This window comes from Cavia porcellus, unplaced genomic scaffold, assembly GCF_034190915.1.
Source record: "Cavia porcellus strain 051 isolate PalLab524CR breed Dunkin Hartley unplaced genomic scaffold, mCavPor4.1 scaffold_1, whole genome shotgun sequence".
Classification (NCBI taxonomy): Eukaryota; Metazoa; Chordata; class Mammalia; order Rodentia; family Caviidae; genus Cavia; species Cavia porcellus.
In genome coordinates, this window is record NW_026947484.1 from 191,981,496 (window position 1) to 192,007,646 (window position 26,151).

The 26,151-nt window shown below is 42.5% G+C and overlaps 1 protein-coding gene and 2 long non-coding RNA genes across 6 annotated transcripts in view; 2 read left to right on the forward strand and 1 right to left on the reverse strand.

The window, feature by feature from the left end:
• The first annotated feature begins 256 nt into the window (after positions 1-256).
• Positions 257-2,730, forward strand: LOC134474004 (uncharacterized). The gene is made up of 3 exons (XR_010044546.1): positions 257-678; positions 1,364-1,471; positions 2,394-2,730. It is a non-coding gene; the product is annotated as an uncharacterized LOC134474004 (long non-coding RNA).
• A 5,757-nt stretch (positions 2,731-8,487) lies between these two features.
• The window catches only part of Gne (glucosamine (UDP-N-acetyl)-2-epimerase/N-acetylmannosamine kinase), a 48,023-nt gene continuing 30,359 nt past the window's right edge, over positions 8,488-26,151 (forward strand). Inside the window, exons 1-2 of one of the 4 annotated variants that reach the window (XM_063225394.1) lie at positions 8,488-8,623; positions 23,890-24,095. In XM_063225394.1, the coding sequence (XP_063081464.1) occupies positions 8,573-8,623; positions 23,890-24,095 (257 nt within the window). In that variant the 5' untranslated portion in view covers positions 8,488-8,572. Of the gene's footprint in view, positions 8,624-20,354; positions 20,480-20,521; positions 20,661-23,889; positions 24,096-24,589; positions 24,753-26,151 lie in introns of those variants that run through there. The other 3 variants (XM_063225406.1, XM_063225399.1, XM_013153537.3) reach the window with 3 other exon arrangements.
• On the reverse strand, positions 16,760-20,302 carry LOC106027876 (uncharacterized). Its single transcript, XR_010039542.1, has 3 exons — positions 19,886-20,302; positions 18,399-18,577; positions 16,760-18,220 (listed from the first exon to the last, which is right to left on the reverse strand). It is a non-coding gene; the product is annotated as an uncharacterized LOC106027876 (long non-coding RNA).

The window sequence follows — 26,151 nt, forward strand, 5'->3', positions numbered from 1 at the left end:
AGTCACCCAAAGAGTTAATTACAAGAAGTTCAGGAAATCTGTCCACACATGAAGACCTAAGGAATCCAGCTGAGGGCCTGGATCCCACAGCGATGTCCTGCATGAGTCCAGCTGAAGCCCTAGGGCCCATAACAATGCCCCTCCACCATGAGTCCCACTGGAGGCTTGGAGCCCACAACAATGACTCATGCAAGTCTGTTGCACAGATCTGCTCTGGGAAGGCCCAAAGGTCAGCAGTGGAAGCTAGAAAGTCTGTGCAAGTGGGGTGAAGGAGCTGTGCCAGCAGATGAGGGTTCTACAGTGGAAGCAGGAAGCAACACTCAAAGTTAAGCTCCCCTGGAAAGTACCACAGCCACCCTCAGCGACAGAGAAGTCTCAAGCTATACCAACAATGAAAACAGCCAAGTGATACCAGGAAGCCAGCGATACAAGCCTCTGCTGGAGATTAAACAGCCCACTATCTTCCCCTCTGGAGCCAGGAAACAGTAAAGACCTAAGCTCCCCCAAAGTGAACCGCAGCCATTCGCAGCAGCACCAGGGTCCTGAGCTCCTCTGACCATGAGAATAGCGGAATTTATATCAAGAACAAAGCTCAACAAGCTCGTCTAGGAGAACCCACGCCAACAGGAGAGCCAACAACGCCAGGAAGAACCAACACCACCCCCACTTCCTCTCCAGGTCTGCTTTTAATCTTGGCAGCAATCTTCAGGTGGACCATCCACACTCAGCACTACGCTGATTCGGTTCAGCTGGTGTTACAAGCTGACCACTGGTTATGGGTCCACCACAAGTTTATAGTAACACTTTCGGGGGAGGGGTGTTGAAGGTGTGCAGGGGTGGACGACTGAGGGTTTACAAGGAAGGGAGCAGTCTGTGGAGGGCAACCTCTAATAATGACTGCTTCTCCCCAGGGCTGCCCCATGGAGGAACAAAATGGTTAATGGTAAAACTGGCCCCCCAGTACCTCTCCCTAATGCCCATCATGCTCAGTGAGAGGAGAATCCCTATAATCAGAGGCTGAGAGTGAGCAGTTGGTTATGGTAGGAACCAGGGTGTTAGATCTAGGTAGCCCCAAGCTGACTCTGTGGTACCCTAGAGTGAGAAAATGCCATGTCTTCCTCCTAGAGCACACTGTTTATGGATAGTCACTAGTAGTTGGGGGGAGGGGTACTGGGGATCGAACCCATGACCTTGAACTTGCCAGGCAGGCACTTACACCACTGAGCTAAATCCCCAGCCCCTCCTAGACCACATTGTATGTGTGTAACTTTTATCTGGAAAATGTGTCCAAAATATGGAAACAAATTATAGGTGACAGGAGTGAAAAAGTGAAAAATGACCTTTTTTTTTCCTGCAATACCAGGGTTTGGACCTAGGACCTCACATACGTTAGGTGAACTCTTTAAGACAGAGCTGTATCTTCAGCAAAAGTTCCTGCTTATCCATGGGGAATGCACCCGAAGAATCCCAGGTGATGCCTGTAACCATGGCTTTTATATAGACGTAGTTTTGTATTCACTATGTATATATCTAGTTGTTTTCTAATACATACATACCTAAAGTTTAATTTATGCCACAGTAACTGATAACTAATTGAAGACTTGCTCTGGATGGTATCTTTTCCCCTTAATCAACTTCTTCAACTCAGGAAAGTGGTGTAATCTTAAACCAAGGAAAGCTGAGGCGGGAGGTTTGAAAATTTGAGTCCTGCCTGGTCAATTTTGTAAGGCTGTGTCTCAGAAAGAAAAAAAGGTAGGGATGAGGATGGAGATATAGCTCAGAGTGCTCTTGGAGTAGGAAGAAAAAGAAGGAGGAAAAGAAGAAGGAGCCAGGGGTTTAGCTCAGCAGTGTAAGCGCCTGCCTGGCAAGCGCCAGGTTGTGAGCTCGATTCCCGGTACCAAAGAAAAAAGAAAAAAAAAGAGAGGAAAAGAAGGGATAATAATGATAATAATAAGTAATAATGCAGTAGAAGTTTCCTCATCAGCAGATGCAGGCTGTCCAGTATTCTTATATTTTTCGGCCCAAACTTATTCCTGGAAGACCAAGAGATAGTGGGAGAGGAGAAGAGGAAACTCAAGAAGAGCTAAAGTGTGTTAGGTCCACGTACCAACTGCCGCCATGAGTGTAATCATTACATGCCATAAATATGTGCCAATAAGAATAAAAGTTAGAAAAAGTATCCTGCACTTGTGTAGCCAACCCTCACTTCCAGTAAGAAAAAAAAAAAAAAGCTGTGAGCTGTGCTGAAATCCTGGGATAGCTTCAGTGCTAGAAATAAATAGTCCAGAAATGTAAATTAATTCTTATTATGGCACATGATTCTAATTGCCCTCCTATATTATTAGTTATTAATGTTTTTCAGTGCCTAATTTTTCAATTAAACTTTGCCACAGGTACCTATGTATAGGAAAAGACATGGGAACATACACAGTTCAACACTGGCCACGCTTTCAGGCATCTGAGGAACATCTTCAAAATTCTGCAAATAAAAATCTGCAAAACCATTAGCAAAACCATTCTGCGCCCCCATTGCCTCTCTTTTTCTCAGATTCTCCTTTGAATCTGTATCAACATCTTACTGATACCCTCAGTAATCAGTGAGTTGAATAAAATCGTTAGCCCTCATTAATTTTTTGTATGCACAGAATTATATTTTTATATTTAAAAACATTGTAGAGCTGAGACAGGGTTCAGTGGTAGAATATTTGCCTCGCATATATGAGGCCTTCAGTTCAGTCCCCAGCACCACATACACATATGCAAAAGGCAAATAAATAATAAACATTTTAAAAATTACACTTTAACAGTTTTAATTCTTGCAGATTTTCTTATAGCTAGGCTGACCAGAAGGAAGCAAATGTCACAATTTTCACAAAGAAACAAACGATAACTTCTAGAAACTCTTCCTGGTGTTTGCTGGTTTTTTGTTTTGGTTTCTCCTTTGGATTCAGTCCTTCCTGAGGATTGATCCTAGGGACATTCCATCTCTGAGCTACCGTCCTCTTTTATATTTTTATTTTTATTTTCAGTCAGGGGCTTGCTAAATTGTCCTGGATGGATTGAATTTGCAACCCTGCTGCTTTGGTCTTCCAAAATTCTGGGATTACAGGCATGTGCCACCACACCCAGCAACTTCAGGAATTCTAAATAGATTCCTAAATAGAAACTTTGAGAGACTAAAAAAGTGGGAAAAACCCATTTACTATGTAATTGTCAATTACAATGCTAAATAATTACATACATTAATCTTCCCTCATCCTCAGGGAATCTTTGAAACAGTATTATTGTCCTAATTTTGCAGTGGGTAAGGAAGTATTCGGAGCAGGTTTAGTAACATCCAGGTGCAAATCAAGTCTTAATATAAGTGGAGAGTTACAGGAATGGCTTGTGAACCCCATTGTTAAAATGGCACAGTGTAAATAAGGTTATGAACTCCAATGAACAGGTGAGTGAGAGGACAGCCAGCAAGATTAAAGTCATAAACAGAGAACCCATTGCTTGGGTGGGTGCTTTTAACTACCTGAGCAGAGCACGAAGGTGTTTCCAGATATCCTGTTTCCTTAGGCTCCGTTAGAGTGACCTTGCCGCACCTTCCCAGCTGGGAAGGAAGCTCCGAATTCACTTCAGAGCCTGGCTTCCTGTGTCAAGACTCATACTGTGATTCTTCAGGGCCATGCATGCCAGAGTCAGAGTGGCCCCAGTGACCAGGAGTGACAGAAATGAGGTCCTCCTTTCTGTGTGTACGTGTTTTATTTAACACTCCCACCACACACACACACACACACACACACACACACACACCACTGCTCAGATTGGTGCTTCAGGCTTACTAAGAGTTCTTTGAAAAGGAGCCTGGTATTTTGAAAAGGAGCCGGCTTTTGCAGAGTAGCCCGCTTGCTTGCATGGCACATGACATTGCGGTGGGCCTGGCCACACAGTGGGAAGGAACCCGGGCTCCAGCATTGTGCTACCCTAGGAAAGCACCCTGTGTTCCTCTGCTAGGCACCTGAATGGCAAAGCACGGCAGTTTCTATTGGCTGTAGGCAGAACCTTTTGTGTTTAAAAAGATTCTGCTGCCGCCTGGCCCACAGGGGCATCTGTGCGGCACTCAGACAGCACTAGTCATTAGGGTGGCCCTGAAACAGCCGAGAGGACCAGCGCCTGTGTCTGGAGTCCCCTTGATCCTTTCTTCCCCTTCAGCATCACGTGATTTCGGTGTCCGACAGGAGGGAAAGAGATTCTGGGGACACATAAAGGGCAGTGTAGGGCACCGGTGTGCTTGGTTGGTTTTGGTTTTGCCATAAAGGTAGATGTTGGTACACAAAAGAGAAAGCCTGAGGAAGAAGACAGAGATATAATCACGTAAAAAACAAAGGAAACTCTGGACAGCCAGGACTCAGGGCAGGAAGCGGTGAGGAGCCTGACCGAGACTGTGACACTCCAAGGTACAAAATCAGGCACTACCAGGCTGCGATCTCAGCTACCCTAAAGCTGGCATCTCCTAGCCCCAAATCTGCATCTTGAGGTCTGATCAGGGAAGGACACTGGGTCCCAGTGCAGTGCTGTGTAGAGGACAGAGGGCTGCGGGGGACGGACGAAGGGTAAGCATGGCTGGCTTCCCAGTCACTGCAGCTCTGAGCCGATTCATTCTGGTAGCTGCCGAAAGGAGAGAAAAAGAGAACGCACACAGCGCCAGACCACAGAGCAGACTTCAGTCTGCCTTCAGTCACCTGAAGGAAGAATCAGATGAAAATCAAGAATAAGGGACTCATCTTGAGAGGCCACTAGATGCCCAAATGTTGGTGAAATGCGCTGCTCTGGTCCTTGGTGTCGTAGTCCGGATGTTTGCGGACTATAACCCCGAAGCAACAGTATTAGGATGTGGTGCCTTTGGAAGGTTCTTGTCGTGGGTCCAGAGCCCCTGATGATATCACCTCTTATTACAGAAGCCCAAAGCAGGACTCCCCTCATCCCCTCTTCTCTGGACAGTGAGGAGTCCACTATGGGGCCAGAGACCTCACAAGACAGCAGACCTGCTGGCACTTTGATCCAAAGGTCCAGCCTTCCAGAATTATGAGAAATTCCTGTTGTGTGCTGGCCACTCGGTCAATGGCAAGTTATTACAAGGCCGGAATGGAGTAAGATGTCCTTTCTGAGCTACTGGTCCGCATCAGGGCACTCCAGGTTTCTGCCCGGAGGGGAAGGCAGGTGGGGCAAGCTCCTCCGGTGACTGCCCCTCAGCACCCCCAGCCACCCCGTTTCCTCCCACCGCCCCACTGATAGTGGCCGGGCGTGGAAAGCCGGGTGAGCAGGACCTGCCAATTACAAGAACCGAGGCAGCTGGGGACCCATGTGTAGAACTCCTTGCGGGCTCCCAGGAGATGTGGAGCCGCAGAAGGCCACTGCCCCAGGGAGTTTGCTCCACAGTCCCCATTTCTCAGACCCCGCGAGCACTTTTACTTTTGGTTTTATCTTCTTTTTCTCTTTATTCGGTCCAAGTCCGTTCCGCAGAGCTGGTGCCTCTCGTACCCATTTACCCACACTTTTCCAATAAACATTTGTCCTGCTTGTGGCTTATCTTGTCCATTTCTTTCTTCCAGGCAAGAAGGACTGGAATCCTTTGAGGGCTGGCCTTGCTGAGGGAGCTGCCCTGAAGCACAGCCCAGCGTCTGACTCTCCCCTGCAGCTCAGGGAAAGACAAGGGCAAGCAAGTCTTAGCTAGATGTGCTGTGCAGCCCACCGTGAAAACATCCTGGAGCCCCAGACTGCAGAATCCCAAACAAAGCCACTTGTCCACCTGGGAGCAGAGACCAAAGCCCCGATTTCACTTTTGTTGTTTCTGTCCTCCACGGGGCAATGTCTTATTGGAAATCACAAAGCAGTAGTCCCAGGGAGGTGAGCTACACCGAGTTCCCCAGGCAGCTCAGCTGTAGCTGACTGAAGCTGTAGTATAGGTTGGCCTTGAACTCACTATGTAGTCCAGACTGGCCTCACACTCAAAGCTATTCTCTTGCTTTAGCCTCCCAAATGCTAGGATTATAGGCATGTGCCACCACTCTTGGTTAAAATAAAATTTTAAAGCCTGCAAAGTAAAAAAGCTGGTGTGGCAGTGCACATCTATAATCCCAGTACTTGGGAAGCAGAGCAGGAGGATTGTTAAGAGTTTAAGGCTAGCCTGGACTAGGTAAGTGAGCTCAAGATCAACCTGAACTACACAGAATGACCCTGAGTAATAGTAATGATAATAAATCAAATCAAAATCCCAGTTGGAGTTTTTCATGGAATTTGCAAGTTAACCCCAAACTATGTAGAAGAGCAAAGAATAGGGAGAAAAGAGCAAAAGGCATCTGACTATGAATTCTTTTTCAGTTCCTAAGAGCTAAGTGAAGACAACATTTTCTGTTTGTGCTCTGTTGAGTGCTGACTTGCTTTCAGAGTGAAACATAGTTCATGACTCCAGTAGAACTATTTATCGATTTATAAAATGTATAGAATACCAGACAGGGCATGGTAACACAAGTAATAAATAAGCTTGCAGAGGGAAAAAAAGCAAAGAATTTCTTCCAAAACTTACCTTTTTCTTGGCTTTTTTCCCTCTGCAGGCTTGTTTATTTATTGCAACATGGGCAGGGACAGGGAGCTGAGCTCAGGGGCACTCTATTCTTGAACTACATCCCCAGTCTTATTTATTTATTTATCTTTGATACCGGGGATCGAACTCATGACCTCACACTTGCCAGGAAGATGCTTAGGCTGCTGAGCCAAATCCTTGGCAATAAGACAGTATCTAAGTTGCTCAGCTGGGCTTAACATAGTGACCCCCCTACCTCAGTCTCCTGAGGAGTTGGAATTATAGGAACACCTTACAGTTTGTTTATATCATATATTTTAGCAACTCTTTATAGTTATTAAACCTATAGTTATTATATATGTGGAACATCCTTTTTTCTTTTATTTGGCAAATATTTTCTCCTCTTTCACTATGAGGAGTTTAAATTTTCTATTTAATAAAATTTGTTTTTTCTTAAGACTTTTGATCTTTACCACCTCATGATTATAAAGATATTCTCTTTTATTTTCTTCTCTATATATTATAAAGTATATTCCTTTATACTGCTATAATACTACTATGCTATAATGTACACATTCTACTTTATAATGTAGCTTTGAATCAGTTTGTTGCTCACTTGTGCCATAGTGGGGATTGAGCACAGGCCTCCACATTAAGCTACACCTGCAGCGCCTTCCTTTTTCTTTTTAAAAACTGGGATCTCAGTAAGTAGCTAATTTGCCCAGCTTGTGTGCAAACTTCCAATCTACCTTCCTCAGCCTCCTGGAGTGCTCGGATCACAAGCGTGCACCACTACGCCTGCCTGTGGAATTTATTTCTGGTAATGTGAAATATGCATTCACTTTATTTCTTCCTTATGAATTTCTTATTGTCTCATAACTAGTTTTTGAATAATCCTTTATTTTTCCCCTTTAAGGATTCTCTTTTAGTTTGTTTGTTTTTGAGACAGGGTCTCATAAAGCAGCCCAAACTGCCCTCAAAATCGAGGTAATCATCCTGCTTCAGTTTCTGACGTCCTGGGATTAGAGGTGTGTGCCCCACTCCGGGTGAGACACAGACATCAGTTGGTCATTAAGCATGATCCTTATCATACATTGTTACTACTATTTTATTTGGGATCCTTTAAATCGACTTTATACAACTTCAGTGTGTGCCAGTCTCTGCCAGTTCAGTAAAATATGTTAGTTGGAATTATCGTCTGTATGCTTCCCATCCCAGTCATTCATTTTAAACCGGAAGTACACTCCTCTTAACAGCGGGTTACTTTATTATAGCTTTACTTACGTGTCATGCAAAGCCACGTGGCAGGTAAGGCTAAGTGTGGCAGGGAAGTGTGCCAAGGAGAGGTTTGTATCGGATAACGAGTAGCCCATCAGCCAGCATTCCTTGCCCCTGATCTGGCTTTGGGAGTCCCTAAAGACCCAAACTACAAGATGTGTGCTTTATAAAATGTAGTACGTTTTCTATCCCAGTGTAGCTTAGATGAAGTGCAACAACATTGATTTTCCTTTAATTTCATGAAACTACAGTACTGTATCTTGACGTCTGCGGCTATTAAGGAAGCTGTAAGAAAATCCTCCCATTAAATCTCTTTATTTTTCTGCTTAAAGTAAGGTATCAATAAATGTTTTGAATGCACAGTACCCATCTGTGAAAAGGACTACTGAGATTTTGATTACAGAGTTTTGCTTTTATGTTCAGAAACTCAGAAGGAAAATTTTCTAGTGAAAGAAAAAAAAAAGCCACTGGGTAGAATGAAAACATTCAACACAGGGAAGTAACGCCAGGTGCCAAGAGTTCTCCTGCTTTCAAGGCACTGTCCAGGAACACAGGAAGCATTCAGAGCCACGGTTTGTCCTTCCTTTTCAGAGAGGCGGGGCTTCAGAGTGTCTACAGTCAGATGCTTATTAATGACTGCTCCGTGGCAACTAACCCAGAAGGACAAACAGCTGCTCTGGCCTTTCTTTCAAACCACACCAGTCGCAGAGCTGATGCTACAAGATGGAAACCAACCTGTATCTTTCCAAGGAATCTTGCTATCTAGGACCTCACGTAAGTAATTCAGCAATTCTACAGAGCTTTGTAATTGGCACTGCTTTCAGAAAGGGGATGAGTGATTCAGGAGGAGGAGAAAAGCTTTGTCTTAAATCTATCATATCCAATACTTTTTAGATTTTTTAAATTGCTAACTCAGGTTAGTCATGCTCTGGCTGCTATTTGTTTCTCAGTTGTTGTGCATTGTCAAACTGAAAGCTGAAAATAAATTCTTTCCTCCAGACACTTGATGCTTTCATTAGATAAAATGGGTTAGCTTTTATTTTTTATTCTCCTGCTTCAAAAATAGTTTCTCTCTCCATAGCTTTACACATTGTGAAGTTATATGTGCTTTTACTTTTTTCTCTGTATTTGTATTAATTTCTCTAATAAACATGCATTATTTTATTAAAAAATAGATTATCTTCAAAAGACATTACAATATTTGCTTTAATTTTTCTTTGTTTCCAAAACATGGCGTGTAGAGCTACATAGTTTATATCTCATTTCCCCCACTTATTTCACCGACCACATGGAAAGGAGGTACAGAACTCTGAGTTAGTGTGTGAGCCACAGTGAAAGAAAATTTCTCTGTGTATCAATGTACACACATGCCACGTAGTTTATTTAACCCAAGTTTGTTGAGGTTTGTGGCTACCTAGATGTTTTAGAAAATCATCACATTTCCAGGACATATTTTAAAGACCACTGCAGTCAAGGAAGGGTTTCTAAGAACTTTTCAGACAATGTTGTTCCTAAGTTACTTTCCATAGTGTATTTCTGGCTATACTACTAATGCAGTAGCAAAACTAATTTCAATTTTCTTTTTTTCAGTGAGACTATCTTATTCCTCAGTATTACGTAAATATAAATTCAAGGTCAGATTTTTTGAGCTTCTAGCTGGAACTTCTAAGTTGTTTTTTTGTTTTTGTTTTGTTTTAGTCTTCAGTGAAATTTAGTAAGAAATCTTTGTCTCTACTCACAAAGGTAGCAGTTACTCGAGATATTACTTTATTTTTCATATAACTGACTTTCAAACTGTGGCTTGAATATACCATTTCATTTGACTGCCTAATGTTTGGTGGTTTCTATGACCACATCAACTATGAAATTCATTATGTAGTCTGGTCACTTGATAATTCAGTTATATTTCCCAGTACTCCTCAATGAAACATTTCTCCTGTTGGCTGAGTTTCCCCTTTCTACACTTCTTATTCTCGTGTTTTGATTTTTTGTATTCGATTACACTGTGTTCTCCTGTAGGAAAACTCTCTCTTAAACTGCAAAATTGATAGATTTCATAGCATATTGAATGTGAGAAGTAAAGGCTAAGAAGGAGTCAAAGGTGTCTGCCAGGTTACTGGGAAGATGATACTGAGCATGAGAAGAGAAGAGAAAGCCAGGAGGAGGGGAAGATGAAAATTTTGAACAAGCTGACTTGAAGGGCCTCAGGGCACATCAGATAAAGCTGGCCGATAAGCAGTTGGTTATTGAGTTTGGGCCGAGAAAAGCGGGCTGGAGATTCAGATTTAGGAATAATTTTACATGATTGTTAAGTCATGTAAGCGAATGAGGTCAAGATGCAGGAATACTAACATGAGATACAAGAAAGCTCAGTAAGACTTTGGGAAACAACATTTTATACAGGGGTTTGAGGAAATATGGCAGCCAGAGAGATTGGAGGTAGACAGGAAATCAGGTGGCTTGGAAATCCAGGAAGCAAAATGTTCCAAGGATGAAGCAATGACCGACAGTGAAAAGGATGGGTTAAATGAAGCTGGGGGCAGAAGAGCTTTAAAGGTGTGTGGGCAGCTGGAATAAAAGAGCCGGAAGAGAAAATAGAGCCGGACAAGCACCCCTGAAAGTTTACCATAACATACAATAGCTCGGGGATTTCACAGAAACTTACACCTTATTAAACTTAACAATGCCTAAGAGATTTATGTCTAAAGCTGAGACAACTACTTGTAAAATACCCGTGTTGCTGGGTGTCTCCAGCCCCACCAAGGAGCTGAAGTCCATAGGTGCTCAAGTTCCTTACGTATAATGCTTGTATTTGTGTACAACCTACACACATCCTTCTGTATACTTTAAGTCATCTCTAGATTACTTCTAATGCTTACCACAATGAAAAGACCATGTAAAAAGTTGTTATATGATATTATTTAGGGAATAATGAACAAGATGAAAGCCCCTACATTTCAGCACATTTGCAATTTTTTTCTGAATATCTTGATTCAGTTGTTTGAATTCACAGACGCTGAACCTGCAGCTCTAATAGGCTGACCATGCAGTAGAGGAGTTGTAAATTGACTAAAAATGAGAGTATTTCAAATCAGTAATAAGGTACAAAAAAAAATCCAAGGAAATGGACAAGATGAACAGGGTAGTTGGGTGTCTCAGATGAAGAGTGACTGTGCAATTTTTCTTTTTGTTTCTGTTGTTTTAAAACTGGGGATTGACCCTAGTAGCTTCACTTAGAGCTACACCCCCATCTCTGTCCCCTGCCCTTGTGTCCCAGAGGGGTGGGATTGCAGGCCTGTTCCACTATGCCTGGTTTTCCAGATACTTAGTCTCATTAAAACATCTTGTAGTGCTGCGAGTTTGTATCCAAAGTTAGCGCTCCCATTTTCTCATTTATTCCGGCTCATGCCAAAATCCATCCCGCTGCCTGCAGCACAGGCCTTGGTCACCCGCTCTCGCCAGTCTTTCACCGTTACCGTTACCTGTGCAGCGCTCCCTGCCTTTCTCTGCATTCTTAGAGCCCTCTTAATTCCCATCGCTATCAGCAGGTCCTGAAATATTATTCCTAACGGGTGTCACTCCCTCCTCACCCCGATCCAACAGCCACAATTCTACATAAGCAAGTTTAATCCTGCCGCTTCCCTGATTAAGAACTTGCTCAGTTACAGTAAAATAATCTGATCTCCTTCATATGACATCATCCACGGATTCACGCCACAGTTTTTTAGCCACATCTCTGGTTACTCTGTTTCCACACATCTGTGCTACACCACACTTCCTGCTCTTCAATTCTCCATTTATTTTATTTTATTTTTTTGTTTCTTTTTTTTTTTTTCTTTTGAGACAGGGTCTCGCTGTGCAGTTCAGGGCTCACTTCGTAGCCCTAGCTGGTCTCAAACTTCCAAAAATATGCCTGCCTCAGCTCCTGAGTGCTGGGATTATAGGTGTGTGCCACCATGCCTGGCATTTTTTTTTTTTTTGTATCAGGGATCAAACTCAGCCTCAAGCTTGCCAGGCAGGCACTTGTGCCACAGAACTAAGTCCCCAGCTAGTTTTGTCTTTTTGAGACAGGGTCTTGCTATTCAGTTCAGGCTGGCCTTGAACTCACTTTGTAGCCCAGGCTGGTCTCGAACTTGCAACGATCCTCCCACCTCAGCCTCCTGAGTGCTGCTTGTGCTCTCTCATAGTTGGTTCATTATTGAGACTGAAAAATACTATTGTAGTGTTAGGGTCATAACCCCAGATGTTGGAGAATGGCCTAGGAGGGAAGCTGAATACAAGTGACATGGACCATAGAGAAGAATAGAGATGGTGACGAATCTTTGGTAAATACTGTAATCCTCCTTTGACTCAACGCTTAGTGGCTGTTTCTTTTTCTTTTCTTGTTTTTTTTTTGGGGGGGGGTGGGAATTGAAGTCATGACCTTCTGTTTGCCAGGCAGGTACTGACTGTTACTTACATAAGGCACAACACAAGGATCAGTCCAACACGCATATGTAAGGGGCTAATTTCAAGGAATTTATGATCTGGTTAAAGAAATAGGTTATATATAGCAAGGCGAGGTGATTGACTGTATATATTCAAAGATGCCACATAATTTACAGTAAATACTTAAGCCAAGTGCTACAGGACTTCAAAGGAGGAAGGATCATTTTGGGAGAGAGTGCTAGGGTTGCATTTCAGAATAGAGGATTGAAGGCTGAGGGAGGTGTAAGTAGCAGAGATAAGAAATAGCCTGCTGAAGGGAGCCAGGGATGGGGAGGAGAGGAAGGAAGGGAAAAGAAAAAAATGATGAGAAAAGAAGGAGACAACGGAAACAAACTTTTATAAATGGGGGAGGGGGATTTAAGGGAGAGTAAGAGAATGGAAAAAGAGAATCAAGTTGTGTCATGTACAGGGTCAAATTCCCTGTGATGAGTGTGATCCTTATGTATATCTCAAATGTACAATGAACTTAATTAAAAAGAAAAGCAATAGCTGTCTACTGCAAACAATGGCAGAGAGACAATGTCCTAGACAGAATGACGTGGGGAGAGGAATCATGGTGAAATCAGCCAGAGACCATGGTCCTCAAGTGGTAAACTTGATACCAGCAGAGAACAAGCCACACCTGGTTTTCTTTCTTTCCTTTTTTTTTTTTTTTTTGTACCAGGGATCAAAATCACAACCACATGGCAGCTTTTTTGACTTTTTTGTTTTGGTTTGGTTTTTTTCATTTTTATCGGTACCAGGGATTGAACTCACAACCCCACACTTGCAAGGCAGGCACTTACACCACTGAGCTAAATCCCAGCCCCTTGACTTTTTGAGACAGGGTCTCACTATGTAGCCCAGGGTGGCCTACAAATCATGGCAATACTACTGCCTTGACCTCCCAAGTGCTGGGATTACAAGTGTGCACTAGTGCACCCGGGTATTTTTGTTTCTTTGTTTTGTTTTGATTTTTTTTTTGTCTTTTTTGAGACGGGGTCTTGCTATGCAGTTCAGGCTGGCCTTGAGCTCACTTTGTAGCCCAGGCTGGTCTCAAACTTGCAATGATCCTCCCACCTCAGCCTCCCGAGTGCTGGGATTACAGGCGTGAGCCACCACGCCCGGCGCTACATAACTGATTTTTGTAATTACTAACTATACATCAATATATACATTAATTATAAAATAAATCTTGACTTTAGGTTTATAAAATCATAGGAAAAATAGGCATCTCAGAATTAAGGAAATAAAATGATACAGAAGACTTGAACAAAGAGTGTAGGAACGCAAAGGGAAAAACACATTTGAGAAACATTTTTAATTTGGTCAATTGGGTGATAGAAATTAGAGTGAGATTAAAATTCAACTTTGTGATTTTGAGTGTGAACGAAAGTGTAGCAGGGCAGGACCCATAAAAGCATGCCGGGCATAGTGGCACATTCCTGTAATCCCAGCACTCAGGAGGCTGAGGCAGGAGGAGCCTTGCAAGTTTGAGACCAGCCTGGGCTCAACGTGAGCCAAAGGCCAGCCTGAACCCTACAGTGAGACTCTGTCTCAAAAAGGCAAAAATAAATAAATTTTAAAGAGCAATAGGGAAATCAGAGTTTGAGGCCACTGAAGGTATGAACCTGGAGTTAGGAGGAAAAGTCAGCCTGGGATAAGTATCTAAGGAATTACATGGAAATCCAAGTGGGAGACTTAAGCATGAATGAAATTCTGGCTAGGTATGGAGCCACACAGCTGTAATCTGGATACCAGGAAGGCTGAGGCAGGAAGATCACCAAGAGTGTAAGTTTCAGGCCAGCCTGGACTCCATAGTGAGATCCTATCTTAAAAAAAAATAAAACAAAACAAAAATAAACAACGCAAACAAACAAATAAAAAATAGTAGGGCTGGGGATTTAGCTCAGCGGCATAAGCGCCTGCCTTGCAAGCAGGCAGTCGTGAGTTCGATCCCTGGTACCGGTAAAAACGAAAAAGACAAAAAAAAAAAAAAAATAGTGAATATAACTCTGTCAGATTGCAGAAGCAAGGGCAAAGCATAATCATGAGTGTTCACACTCGCGTAGGAAGAGATATAGGGAAGAAAAGTAATTTGAAAAGTAGGATTCGATTCGTTCAAGAATAGGGGTATGAAGGACATGAGAATAGAGAGGCTGAGACCTTCTGTTCATGATTAGGCTTTGAGGATGTTAATTATGCATCTCTGTCTGGAGGTGTCTTAAGCATCTGTGCAGGATGGTGTTGTTTGTGATGAGACCTTGCGATGTTACTCAGGTTGGTTTTGAACTCTTGGGCTTAAGAGAGCCTCCTGCATCAACCTCCCAAGTAGCTGGGCTACAGGTGCATACCAAGGGTGCACAGGTATGTGTACCTTGCTTTATGCAGGTATTAAAAAGCCTACTTGAGTGTCCCCAAGGAATGTCCCTGTGAGACCCCTCAGTCTGCTGCTTGCTGACTACTGATGGTGGGTTATTACTCAGCGGCAGGAGTTCTGGTTATTTCCTTAGCTTATGTTGGGAAGTTCTAAAATTTCCCCAAAAGCCTGTTGCTGTTATTGTGTGCTGTTGATCCCTTAAAGCTGAAAAGAACATGCTTCCTATGTAACTTTTAACGGGTACCTATTTTAGAACATAATTGTGCAGATCCAACTGTTTATAAGAGAATCAAAGTTAAAGGCAAACTAGTTTTCCACACTTTTTCCAGTCCTGCTGGAAGAGTTGTGCCAGTTAAACTTTCTAAATTTCTACCAGTCAAAGGTAACTGTGTGCCCTCTGGTTTACGTCATTTCCCTAACAGCCAGGTAATAAAATAATTTACCTTGTGGTCCATACAGAAATAATACATTATAAAATCCAAGTAGAGGACAATATTTCAAAAAACAAACACTAAGTTATATTTACATGTACCTGTATGCAACATTTGGAAAAGCAAATGTGGAGATAGCTCACTGTCACGTGCTCTAAAAAGCTGACCAGCCTGGGCTTGGTGGCACTACCTACAATCCTAGCACTTTGGGAGGCTGAGACAGGAAGATCAAAAGTTCAAATACCACATGGGTGACAAAGATTCAGTCTAAAAATAGGGTTTGGGGGGCCCTGGGATGGAACTCAGTGTGAAGGCCCTGGCCTGAGTTCAATCCCAGGACTGGGGGAAAAAAAGAGCAAGCAAGCAAGCTAGCTGGGTAGTGTGATAAGATGATAGCAATTTGGACTATGAGCAGGGATTAAATGGCTCTAAAATAAGAATTTCCAAAAAGCTTCTCTTCCAGCCTGGAATATTTTAATCAGTACATCTGTAAGCATATCTTTCATTCTCATGCTTTTGCAAACCAGAAGTTGACATGTACAGTTTAGGGTGCTACTATTTCAGCCAATGTAATCTTAATTCTTGAATGTTTTTTCCCTAAGGGAAAAAAATGCTTCTCCTGTATGGTGTAGGCTCACAAGGCTGTGCAGTGTAATAGGAGCCAGTGTGTTGTGAGGAGGCTATAAATGGTCTGTTCTGCCGGTGCTATCTGGTTTGTAAGGTGTCTTTGATCTCCATACACTAGACACGCTGACAACTAACAGTTGTCCGGGTGAGGAGAACAGCTAAAGGAAATCTTTACTAACCAGACTGTCCAGCTTAGTATGGCAATTCGTTGTTTCTCATCTTCTTTCTGCATCTCTTGATCGATTGCTTTATGACACTGGCTCAGGACAGAAATGGCAAGCAAATAAATGATACTCTCTCTGCCTCCCTTCCACCATTGAACTTTTTCTTGTTTCAGAGTCATTTTTGACACTCTAGGCAACCATTATCAATGAGTTGGAGTTTGAGACTTAAATATAGTAATGGCCAGAAAATCTAATTTAAGGCTTTGTTTTTAGTGTCTTCTGATCCCATGGAACAGAGTATCTTAAGACCAAGAGGATTTATTTTAAATTAATTGAAACCAGAAAGTTGTTTACATGCAAAACAAGTCAGGTACTGGGTTCTCTCCCAGCAGCACACCTATCCCAGCACAGGTGTGTCTGTGTATTTTATTTCATTTTTGGTCTGAGACAGGGTTTCACTCTGCAACTCAGGATGGCCTTGAATTCACTTTGTGGCCCAGGCTGGCTTCAAAAGCACAGTGATCCTCCTGCCTCAGCCACTGGAGTGCTGGGATTATTGGTATGCACCACTCACGTGGCCTGTGTCTGTGTTCTTAATGTGCATTTTCCCTCGCATTCAGATAGCCAACCCTATTTGCCCCTGTCCAAATTCTCCAGAGAACTAGTTTAACATATTTAGTTATTACCATTGTATTAATTAAATAACCAGAGCTTTGGTGCCAGTTTTTGGACAGCTCTTGAGTTACCATGGCCACTGGTAGCATTTTTTTGTTTTTGTTTTCTTTCACCTGGCAGTGTTTTTTTTACTCTGTGAAAATGTAAAATTCAACATCTGCTTAGGTATTTGTAAAAACTTTTTAAAAATTAATTATTTATTGGTACATTTTAGGTGTACATAATGATCACATTCATCATAGGGAATTTATACCTGTACATGACACAATTTGATCCTTCTTTTCCCCACCCCCAGCTGTCCCTTAACCCTCCTTCCCCTCCTTATTTACAAAAGCTTTGTTTCCAAGTAAAAATTTATTTCACAAAAAGCTTGTGTAAACTGGTATCATTTTTTTAAAAGACAGTGTAATTTCCTTTTTCCCTTTCGATACGGGGGATTGATGCTAGGGGCTATGCACATTTTTGACAAGTGCTCTATGTGTGAGCTGAATGTTCAGCCCACATTTTATTTTTCTGGAAGTTTTATTAAACAGTAGATCAGGAGATTGCAATACACATTTATATTTTGATTTTAATGAAGTTATATTTAAACATATCTTATAACTGATATAATTTAGAGATTTAAGATGGATAACAGAAGAAGCGTGTGAATTCTTAAGTAACCAAAAAGTTCAGACCAATTTGAGCACAGGTTTCTGGCGTAATATGTAAGGGCTGACTGCGACACCTTCACTTTCTGTGTGTTGCTACCTTTATTTACAAAATGACAGAATGCACATCTTAAACTGGTTATGAGTAACGAGTGAATGTAGATATTTAGAATAGTAGGCAACTAATATTGTAAGGGCAAAATGATAGAATAGCAAATTATAGACACTTTATAATAGAAGTTAAGAAATCAGTTAATGGCCTGTAATTATGCTCACAGGTTATCCTCTAAGCTCAGTCAGCCTTGGCTGTGTCCAGCTGCTTCTCCCAAATAAGACATTAGGTCCACCTAACTGTGTCCAGTTGTAAATGCTTGTGTTTTTCCAGCTTGCTTCAACGCCTACCTGTCTGGGACAGATAGTGTGTCCAGTTGGGGACACAGTGAACTCTACCTGCTCCACTCAGGCTCCCTGCTTCCTTCTCAGAATGTTCCTACCTTATGATAAATAATTCCTTTCAAGTAAACCTACTTGGAACTAGCTCGCTTGACAACGTATGACTTAATTCATGTAATTGGTCATGTAATAACTTGCCATTAGCCTTGTGCTTCTGGCTTGCAAACTACATTTAAACTAATGTACGGCTGGTGATTTGGAGCTAATTTCCACCAGCCTGTTAGTGGACTACATCGTCTTCCAAACTCCTCAGTGGGAAGTGCCTTCCCTTTGGTTCAGTACCAGGTTTCTGCAGCAATACATGGCTAGAATTTACAGAGTAGCAGAGCATTTTATAATAATGAAATCACCAAATAAAAGCCAAAAGTGTTTCTGAAGTGATCGGTGAGCATCTCCCAGGAGTGCTGCAGAAGCATCCCCTCCTTCGATAAGACTTGATTAGACATTCTCATAAAATACAGGATTCTTTGGTAGGCTCCTTATATTAGGAATCCTGTAAGTTATATTTCAGTTTAGGAAGTTATCTGTAGAAAAATAAGATTTTTGTTACACTGCAAATCCACAAGTACCTTTTCGCGTCTTGTGGAGCACTCATACTAAAGCCAAATGACATCCAACAAAACCACTTGGGAAGATTTTCAATATATAAATTAACATGTTTAGATAGTAAGGTAGCAGATCAAAAAATATAATATTATTTACCCATAGAAAAGCGATCTTGAAAAGCAGGAGAAGATACCTCTTAAGGGCAACTTGCTACACTTTCAGCTCAAGAGTACAAAGGGAAAATTTTGATTTTTTGGTACTGGTAATTGAATTCAGGACCTTGCACTTATCAGGTAGGTGTTTGTGCCACTGAGCTATGTCCCACAGAAGAAAACCTGAAAAAGAAATGATCTCATTTAAGGTTGACTCCATGAGAGCTACCTGACTATACATGGAAATACACAATTTTCAATGTTGGTCAAACATAAAATTTAATAGAGGTCTAAAAAGTGTGCACAAATTCCCAAAATGTGTTACTTACTGTTAAAAGTGTTTATGTTTATAGTTACATTTTTCCTAGATTCGATCTTAGGCATTAAGTATTTTGAAAATATATTTCAGTATAACACACATACAAAAAGGTACACATATATTATGTGTACTATTCGAATTTCTTTTTCTTTTTGAGACAGGGTCTTGCTATGCAGTTCAAGCTGGCCTTGAATTCATTATGTGGTCCAGGCTAGCCTCAAACTCAAGGCAACCCTCTTGCCTCAGCCTCCCCAGCGCTGAGATTACAGGTGTATGTCACACCCGACTTCTTCGTGTGTGTTTGTGTGTGTGTGTGTGTGTGTGTGTGTGTGTGTGTGTGTGGTATTGAGGATTGAATCGAGGGCCAGGCAGTGAGCTACAGCACCAGCCCCTGCCCCCTTTTAAATTTTGATCCTACTAAGTCACTAAATTGCCCTGATTGGGCTATGGCAGTCCTCCTGCCTCAGCCCACCAGAGGGCTGGGGTTACAAGTATGTGCTACCACACCTGGTTTACAACTTAAATTTTTACAAACTAAACACACGTATGTCATTAGCATACAGATTTTAAAAAATAAACATTAAGCACTATTAGGCTATCTTACAGGATTTCAATCACAGTATCCCAATTTAAAATTTTACTCTTTTCCTTTCCAAGCCCATTTTCTCAGCCTTTTCCACCTTAGTAAATGACACAACCAAGCATCAGTAATGACAGAAACCTGAGTCATTCTTGATACCTTCCTTTTCTACCATTTCCTTATTTCTAATCCAGTTGTTTCATTAAATTTACTTCCCCCCAATATAAAGTGCATCCACTTGTTTCACTGACCACAGTTTCATTCCTAACCAATTTTCCACCCAACAACCAAAATAATACTTTTTAAAAAAGAAATCTGACGGCACTTCCTTGCACAAAACCCCTTAATTTCTGCACTCTTAAGGGTTTTCACCTGTAGTAAATCATTTTAATGGCTGTATTGGAAAACCTTTTAATATCTTGGGTCATCAACTCAAATTTCCATTAATGGTGATACAGGCATTTAAAAACATCAAAATTCTTCATCAGTATCTATTCCTGCCACACCTCTCTGAACCTCCCTGGGCCGGAGCCCCTAGGTAGGGCTTTCCTGCAGTGGAAATCGACGCTGAAGCGACCGCAAATTCAGCTACCTCTTTGCCTGGTCAGGATTCAACCTGGACTACAGGAGACGCGGCCAAGAGAGGCGAAGCTTACTCTAGGGCCACCTCCGGGTCGGGCGGGCTGCACGGCAGTACCGCTTGGTGACGCTTCTGAAATGACTGAAGGAATGGAAAGAGTAAGAAATCCCAATTTGGTACAAGGCCAAAACGACTATCCCTTGGAAAGACGTCTATGGCGGGCGAACAGACCGCGGAGGGTGACAGGTCAGCGAGCAGCTCCAGGAAGGGGCAGCACAGCCACGACCACGGAAGACTTTCATGCCCGCCGGGCATCCGGCCGCCAGAAAAACCTGGGAACTGGGCGAGTGGAAATCAGCCAATCACGAGCGCTCTCGCCGATGACGTCACGGCGCGCTCGTTGATTCGACGCTCGGGGGGGTGCGGAGGGGCGTGCGGAGTGCGGAGCCCGAGTTGAGCGACGAGTCATCGGCCCGCGGGCCCGGGGAGCGGAAGCCGCGGGGGGCGGGCCTGCGCCCAGCCTTTCTGGCGCTTCATTGTGCTGCGGGCTTCCAAGTACAGCGGCAGCTAGAGGCAGCGTAGGAGAGCGCCTCTGACCCGCACTCGGTGAGAGCCGGCGCTGCGGAGCGCATCCTGCTGGCCCCTGGGGCCTCCTCCTCGGACCCAGTTCTCCGCCCGCTGCCAGCTCTGCGCCGCGCCCGCAGCCGAGCATCCCGCGCCGGGCCTCGCCTTGTGGCCCGCAGGACTGTCCAGGGGACGGCAGGTGGCCCGAGGCAGAGCGGCTCGTGTGAGTGGGGCTGGAGGGAGGCCTGGCTCTGCTCAGCCCACAGGCAGTGCTGTCCGGCTAGGAGAGGCAGTGAGTGGTGAGGTGCGCGGCGCGCGCGAACGGTGGAGAGCCGCGGGCACGCGGGCCCGGGGTGTCAGTGTGGCCCTGAAAGATGGGCTTGAAGGCCCCGCCCGGCTCTGCCTGAGTCTCGGCTGCCTTGAAGTTTGATGGGCGGGTGTTGCTCCACCCCACCTGAGCGCCCTTGTAAAATTGTTCAGAACATGAGGAAGTAGGCTTTGCTCCTCTGATAGAAGGTGGTAGGTACAGCGTAGCAGTTCGGTTAACTGGTTGAGCCAACTTTCGGAGCTCTGAAAGGACTCAGACCAAATTACTGCCTGGGAACGGGGTTTCAGATCTCTTTAGCCCTTTTGTGCTTATGGCTGTGAGTCATTTCTCCTTGTGGAGCAGGATAGATAAGAAACCGTTACAACCGTAGCTTAGCTCCCAAGGTGAAGCATATGGTTGAGGAGCACAAGGTCTTACCTGTGTAGTTCAGGTTCGCTTTGAACTCATGTAGCACAGACTGGCCTCCTACCTCAGCCTTCTGAGTGGTGAGATTACAGACGTGCGCCCTACAGCTTTTCCATTTTAGATCATGTAAATATACTGCCTAATACTATACATATATCTCCATCCTTTACTATTACAGTGTTGTCTTTTTAGTATCATTTTTTTAGCCTTGGTGTTGAAACTAACATTCTTATATTTTTAAAAATTGATTTATATGGCTGGCTTATTCTACTTAGGTAGAATCCTCCTTTAGTAACCTGGTCAATACTGAGCACTGCCAGATGGAAAGTTTACTGATGTTTATAAAACAAATAAAAGTGGATCAATCATGAATAGTTTGCTTTACCTCACCTCCTAAACTGAGTATCAGCAACAGTGTATTCAGTTCAAAACCAGTGTTGATCAGTGCAAGAAGGCTTAGGTAACTGGGCATGGTGACACATGCCTGTAATCACAGCACTCCAGAGGCTGAAGCAAGAGGGTTGTCACGAGTTTGAGGCCAGCCTCAACTATATAGAGAGACAACAAACACTGAAACAAACAAAAAAGGATGATGTAAACAGACACTTAAGGTAGCCATTTTGCAAGTACATTTTTACCACTTTCTGACTAGTGCTTAGGTTTTCTGACTATGACTCTCTTGGCAGAATTCTCATTTTATTATCTAATAATGCATTCCACTGGGGAAATTAGATTTTACTAGGGACTAAAATCTGAATTAGCCCAGTAATGGGGCATTTGGCCCAAAGATGGAGCAATAGGCATGTTCTAGATTGTTTTTTTTTTTTTGGCACTGGGGATCAAACAACCTCATGACCTCATGCTTGCCAGGGAGGCTATTACACTGCTGAGTTAAATCCCCAGCCCCATGGTCATAGATTCTTCCCTTAAGGGGATGGAGGATCAAGGGGAAAAGGCTACTGATGGGGTTTCCAGTGAATTTCAGAGAGAAACCCTCCTTGGTTGACATCTTACTCATGGCTCTGAATTCCTGGTTACAAATTAGTCTCAGTATTTGTGCACTTTTTGAAATCTAAGTATTGAGATCACAGTCCTGACATGAAATTTTACATTGAAGTAGGGATGTTTAAAATGATAAAATAAATCTCTTATCTCTTGCCTTGAATTTTACTTGTTGAATGGAGGGTAATGGTATGAGGCAGAGGAGGGGCAGAGGAGTTGAACAATAGTGTATTTGTGTGTGATGATCCACGGTCCATGATAGCTGGAAAGGAAGGTAGCATCTTGGTAGGTTTGGGTGAGAAAGAATGAAGTTTATAAGAATCCTTTCCATAAGAGGTAACACTTACACTTAGTTTTGAAGGGTGAGTAGGCATCTAGGTAGGAAGGAAAGGTTTGGGTAGAGGTACTTGTGTCTGTGAAGACATAGCCAGGAAAATTGAAAGTTGACCTGCAGGCAGTTTGGTATGGTTGATGCTTTGGCACAGGGTAGGGCTGGGTTTAGATCAGCACAATGGATTTTATAGTGCTGCACTGTGATACATTGTGATGTAATGTGACAATCAGATATGAAATTTGAAAGGATCACTTGCAAGCTGTGAAAGGCTTTGACTGGACAGACAGGTAAATCACTTACCTGTTTCAGTAGATTAGATCCAAGGTCAGAGACTGTACTAAGGAAGCTTTGGTTGGGATGAAAGGTGTTCAGGAGGAGAATTGAGAGGGTTTAGGTGGTACTGGTGAGGAGCAGAAAAGGCAAGGGTGTTAAGGCATTTGGATGAGTGGATGTGCACAGCCAAGAGAACAGTTAAGGGGGAACAGGTCTGGTAAAGAGGAGTTCAGTTTGGGACACTTGACGTTCAGTGTTCATGGGACACACAGCAAGATCTGGTGCAGGTGTTCAGTTGTCAGTCCTGCCAGCTGCTGGCATGTGGGTACTAATGAGTTGTTAAAGGTAGGTTTTTATCTTACTCATCTTTCTATCCCAGTGCTGCTTTAAAAGAGTGCAGTATGAGGGTGAGTAGATTATATTCCTTATAAGATGTGATCTTGAATCTTGGGGAAGTACTTTTCCTTCTCTGGACTTGTGTTTCCCTTTCTGTAAAGTGAGGCAGTTCAACTACATCAGTGGTGTTCTGTAACAAAGTTTTGTAATAGTCTCTTGTGTTGGGCTCAATTATAAGATATGGTAGGTAATTTTTAATAATAAGGAGCTAATATCTGTTTGTCTTTAAAATGAGAGTTAAAGCCAGGCACTGAGTTGGTGCATGCTTGTAATCCCAGTATTCCTGGAGGCTGAATGGCAAGTTTGAGCCCAGCATAGGTAACATTGTGACTTAGCAAGGCGTTGGCTCAAAAGAAAAAAGGGACAGGTGATACAGCTTAGTACAGAGGTCTTGAGTTCAATCCCTAGTACAAAAAAGAAAGAAAGAAAGAAAGAAAGAAAGAAAGAAAGAAAGAAAGAAAAGGAGCGTTGATTGGTCACTCCTTATTCATTGCATTGCACTGTTTTTCTTGACTGTGAGGGGAATAGGTGGAGTTACAATTAGTGCTGGAATTTCATAACTAGCTATCCTAGCGGGAATGTAGCAGCAGTGGAGAAAACAGAAGTTTGAGAAATGCTGGAGTAAATGGTAGGACTTAAAATTGAAAAGTTCTGTTTTTATATTGAAGAATTATTCTGATTAGAAACAGTAATTTTTATTTTTTGCAACTTCAGGAACTCTATTTTAAGAAACTCTTGCAACGAAAACATCAAGTCATGGAGAAGAATGGGAATAACCGAAAGCTTCGGGTTTGTGTTGCTACGTGCAACCGAGCAGATTATTCTAAACTTGCCCCAATCATGTTTGGCATCAAGACGGAGCCTGAGTTCTTTGAACTTGATGTGGTGGTCCTTGGCTCTCACCTAATAGATGACTATGGGTAAGATCAAACTTCTCTTGTTCTTCTTTGAAGCAGTGTACTGAAGAAGTCTTGGACTTTGTAGCCATATGGATCCAGCTGCCTATCTTAGTTTTAGCAGAGTGTGTGGTGTTCGCCTATATTCCCAGCACTTGGGAGGCTGAGGCAAGAGAATCACCGTAACTTCAAGGTCAGCCTGAATGGCATAGCAAGACTGTCTCCAAGAAAAAAAAAAGCCCGTAAAACTCAGGTTTACCACTTAGTTTTTATGTGACCTTGGAAAAGTTGTCAGGCATCTCTGAGCCTCCTTTTTTTTCAGATGTAAAATGAGCAAAACGCTAGATTGTAAGTTATCGTGAGGAATAGTTAAATGTCCGTCACAATGATACTGCCTAAATATTTATAAATGATAAGTATTGTTATTACATTTAGGAAAATTGTCACTTGTAAATATAGATAGGATATGATTCCATGTAATCTGTTCTGTGAAGTTTTTGTTGTCATTCTTTTGTTAGGAATGGAACCAAGGACCCTCTATGCATGCTAAGCAAGTCTTCTCCTATTTAGCCATCACCCAAGCCTGTTTGACAGTTTCTAGTGGCCATTCTTCAAAACTGGTTATAGGTCAAAAGAATATAAACTGCTATGTATGGAACAAGATTTTAAAAATTTTATGAGGTAATGTAGAAATCTTACCAAGATCATTGATAACTATCTTTGTAGCATTAAGTTTGTATTGATCATAAGGTGTATTTGGAAAATGAAGGTTGAGTGATTTTGGTGGGAACAAAATATATAACACACAAATGAACTTTTAAAAAAATTTTTATTTTGAGAGAGGGTCGTCTTACATATTTTAGACTGGCCTTGAACTCACTGTGTAGCCCAGGCTGGCCTTGAATTTGCACTTCAGCCTCTCAGTGATACGATGCCTGGATAATTTTGCGTTAGGTAGTAAAGAAAGATGTAGTGCACCCTTGTGGCATTAAGATGTTCATACAGTCTCCAAATATGTTAAGAAGTATTTTGTTATATAGGAAAGAAGTTTACATCAAAATTGTTATTTTTAGGCTATTCTCTATAACCCAGCTGAGCATGGTGGCACAGGCCTGTAATCCTAGCCTTGAAGAAAGAGGATGTCAGTTCAAGGCCAGATGGATCACATAGCAAGACCCTTCTCTAAAGATGAACTTATATATAATAAGACAAGCGAACAACAGTAAAGCAAACCTTCAAAAACCAGCTTGACAATTTGCTCTAAAACAGTATTTAAAAAGCAGAGAAAAATGTTATGGATAGCTCAGGGATCCATAGAGTTTTTAAAAATGTAAAATGAATTCTGAGTACCTATGAAAATCTGTGGGTGAGAGGACAGCAGAAGAGAAGTTTTACCTGGAGCCAGATATGAAAGTCTGAGTCTTTTACTTCTGTAATGAAACTCTGATAGAAAGACTGGTAGGAGAGAGAGTGCCTGGAAAACTGCAGTAGGTTTCTTAGCTCCTACGATAGTAATCAAGGGTAAAAAGGTAGTTTGTCTGGTGAGATTAATGAATAGGAAATGTTACTAGTACTTAATGAAAACATATATTTAAAATATTTTGGAGGCCGAGGATTTAGCTCAGCAGTGTAAGCACATGTCTGGCAAGTGTGAGATCATGAGTTTGATCCCTGGTATTCCCCCAATTTTTTTTTTTGGCTGAGTGTAGTGGTGCATGCTTGTAATTCCAGAACTGGGAAGGCTGAGGCAGGAAGATTGCTGTGAGTTCAAGGCCAGCCTGAACTGCATAGTGAAGCCTTGTCTCAAAACAAAACAAAAATTCTAACTCAAGAGATTGATTGCTTCTGGGGAGAGGAATTGGATGACTAGAAGACAAAAGTAGGAGACTTTTTACTATATAATCTTTTGAATTTTTTTCTTTTTCTTTTCTTTTGAGAAAGGATCTCACTATGTAGTTCGAACTGGCTTTGAACTCACTATGAGCCCCAGCTGCCTTTGAACTTGCAGCAATCCTGCCTCAGCCTCCCCAGTGCTGCAATTATGGAGAATGCCACCATGGCTGGCCTTCTTTTGAAATTT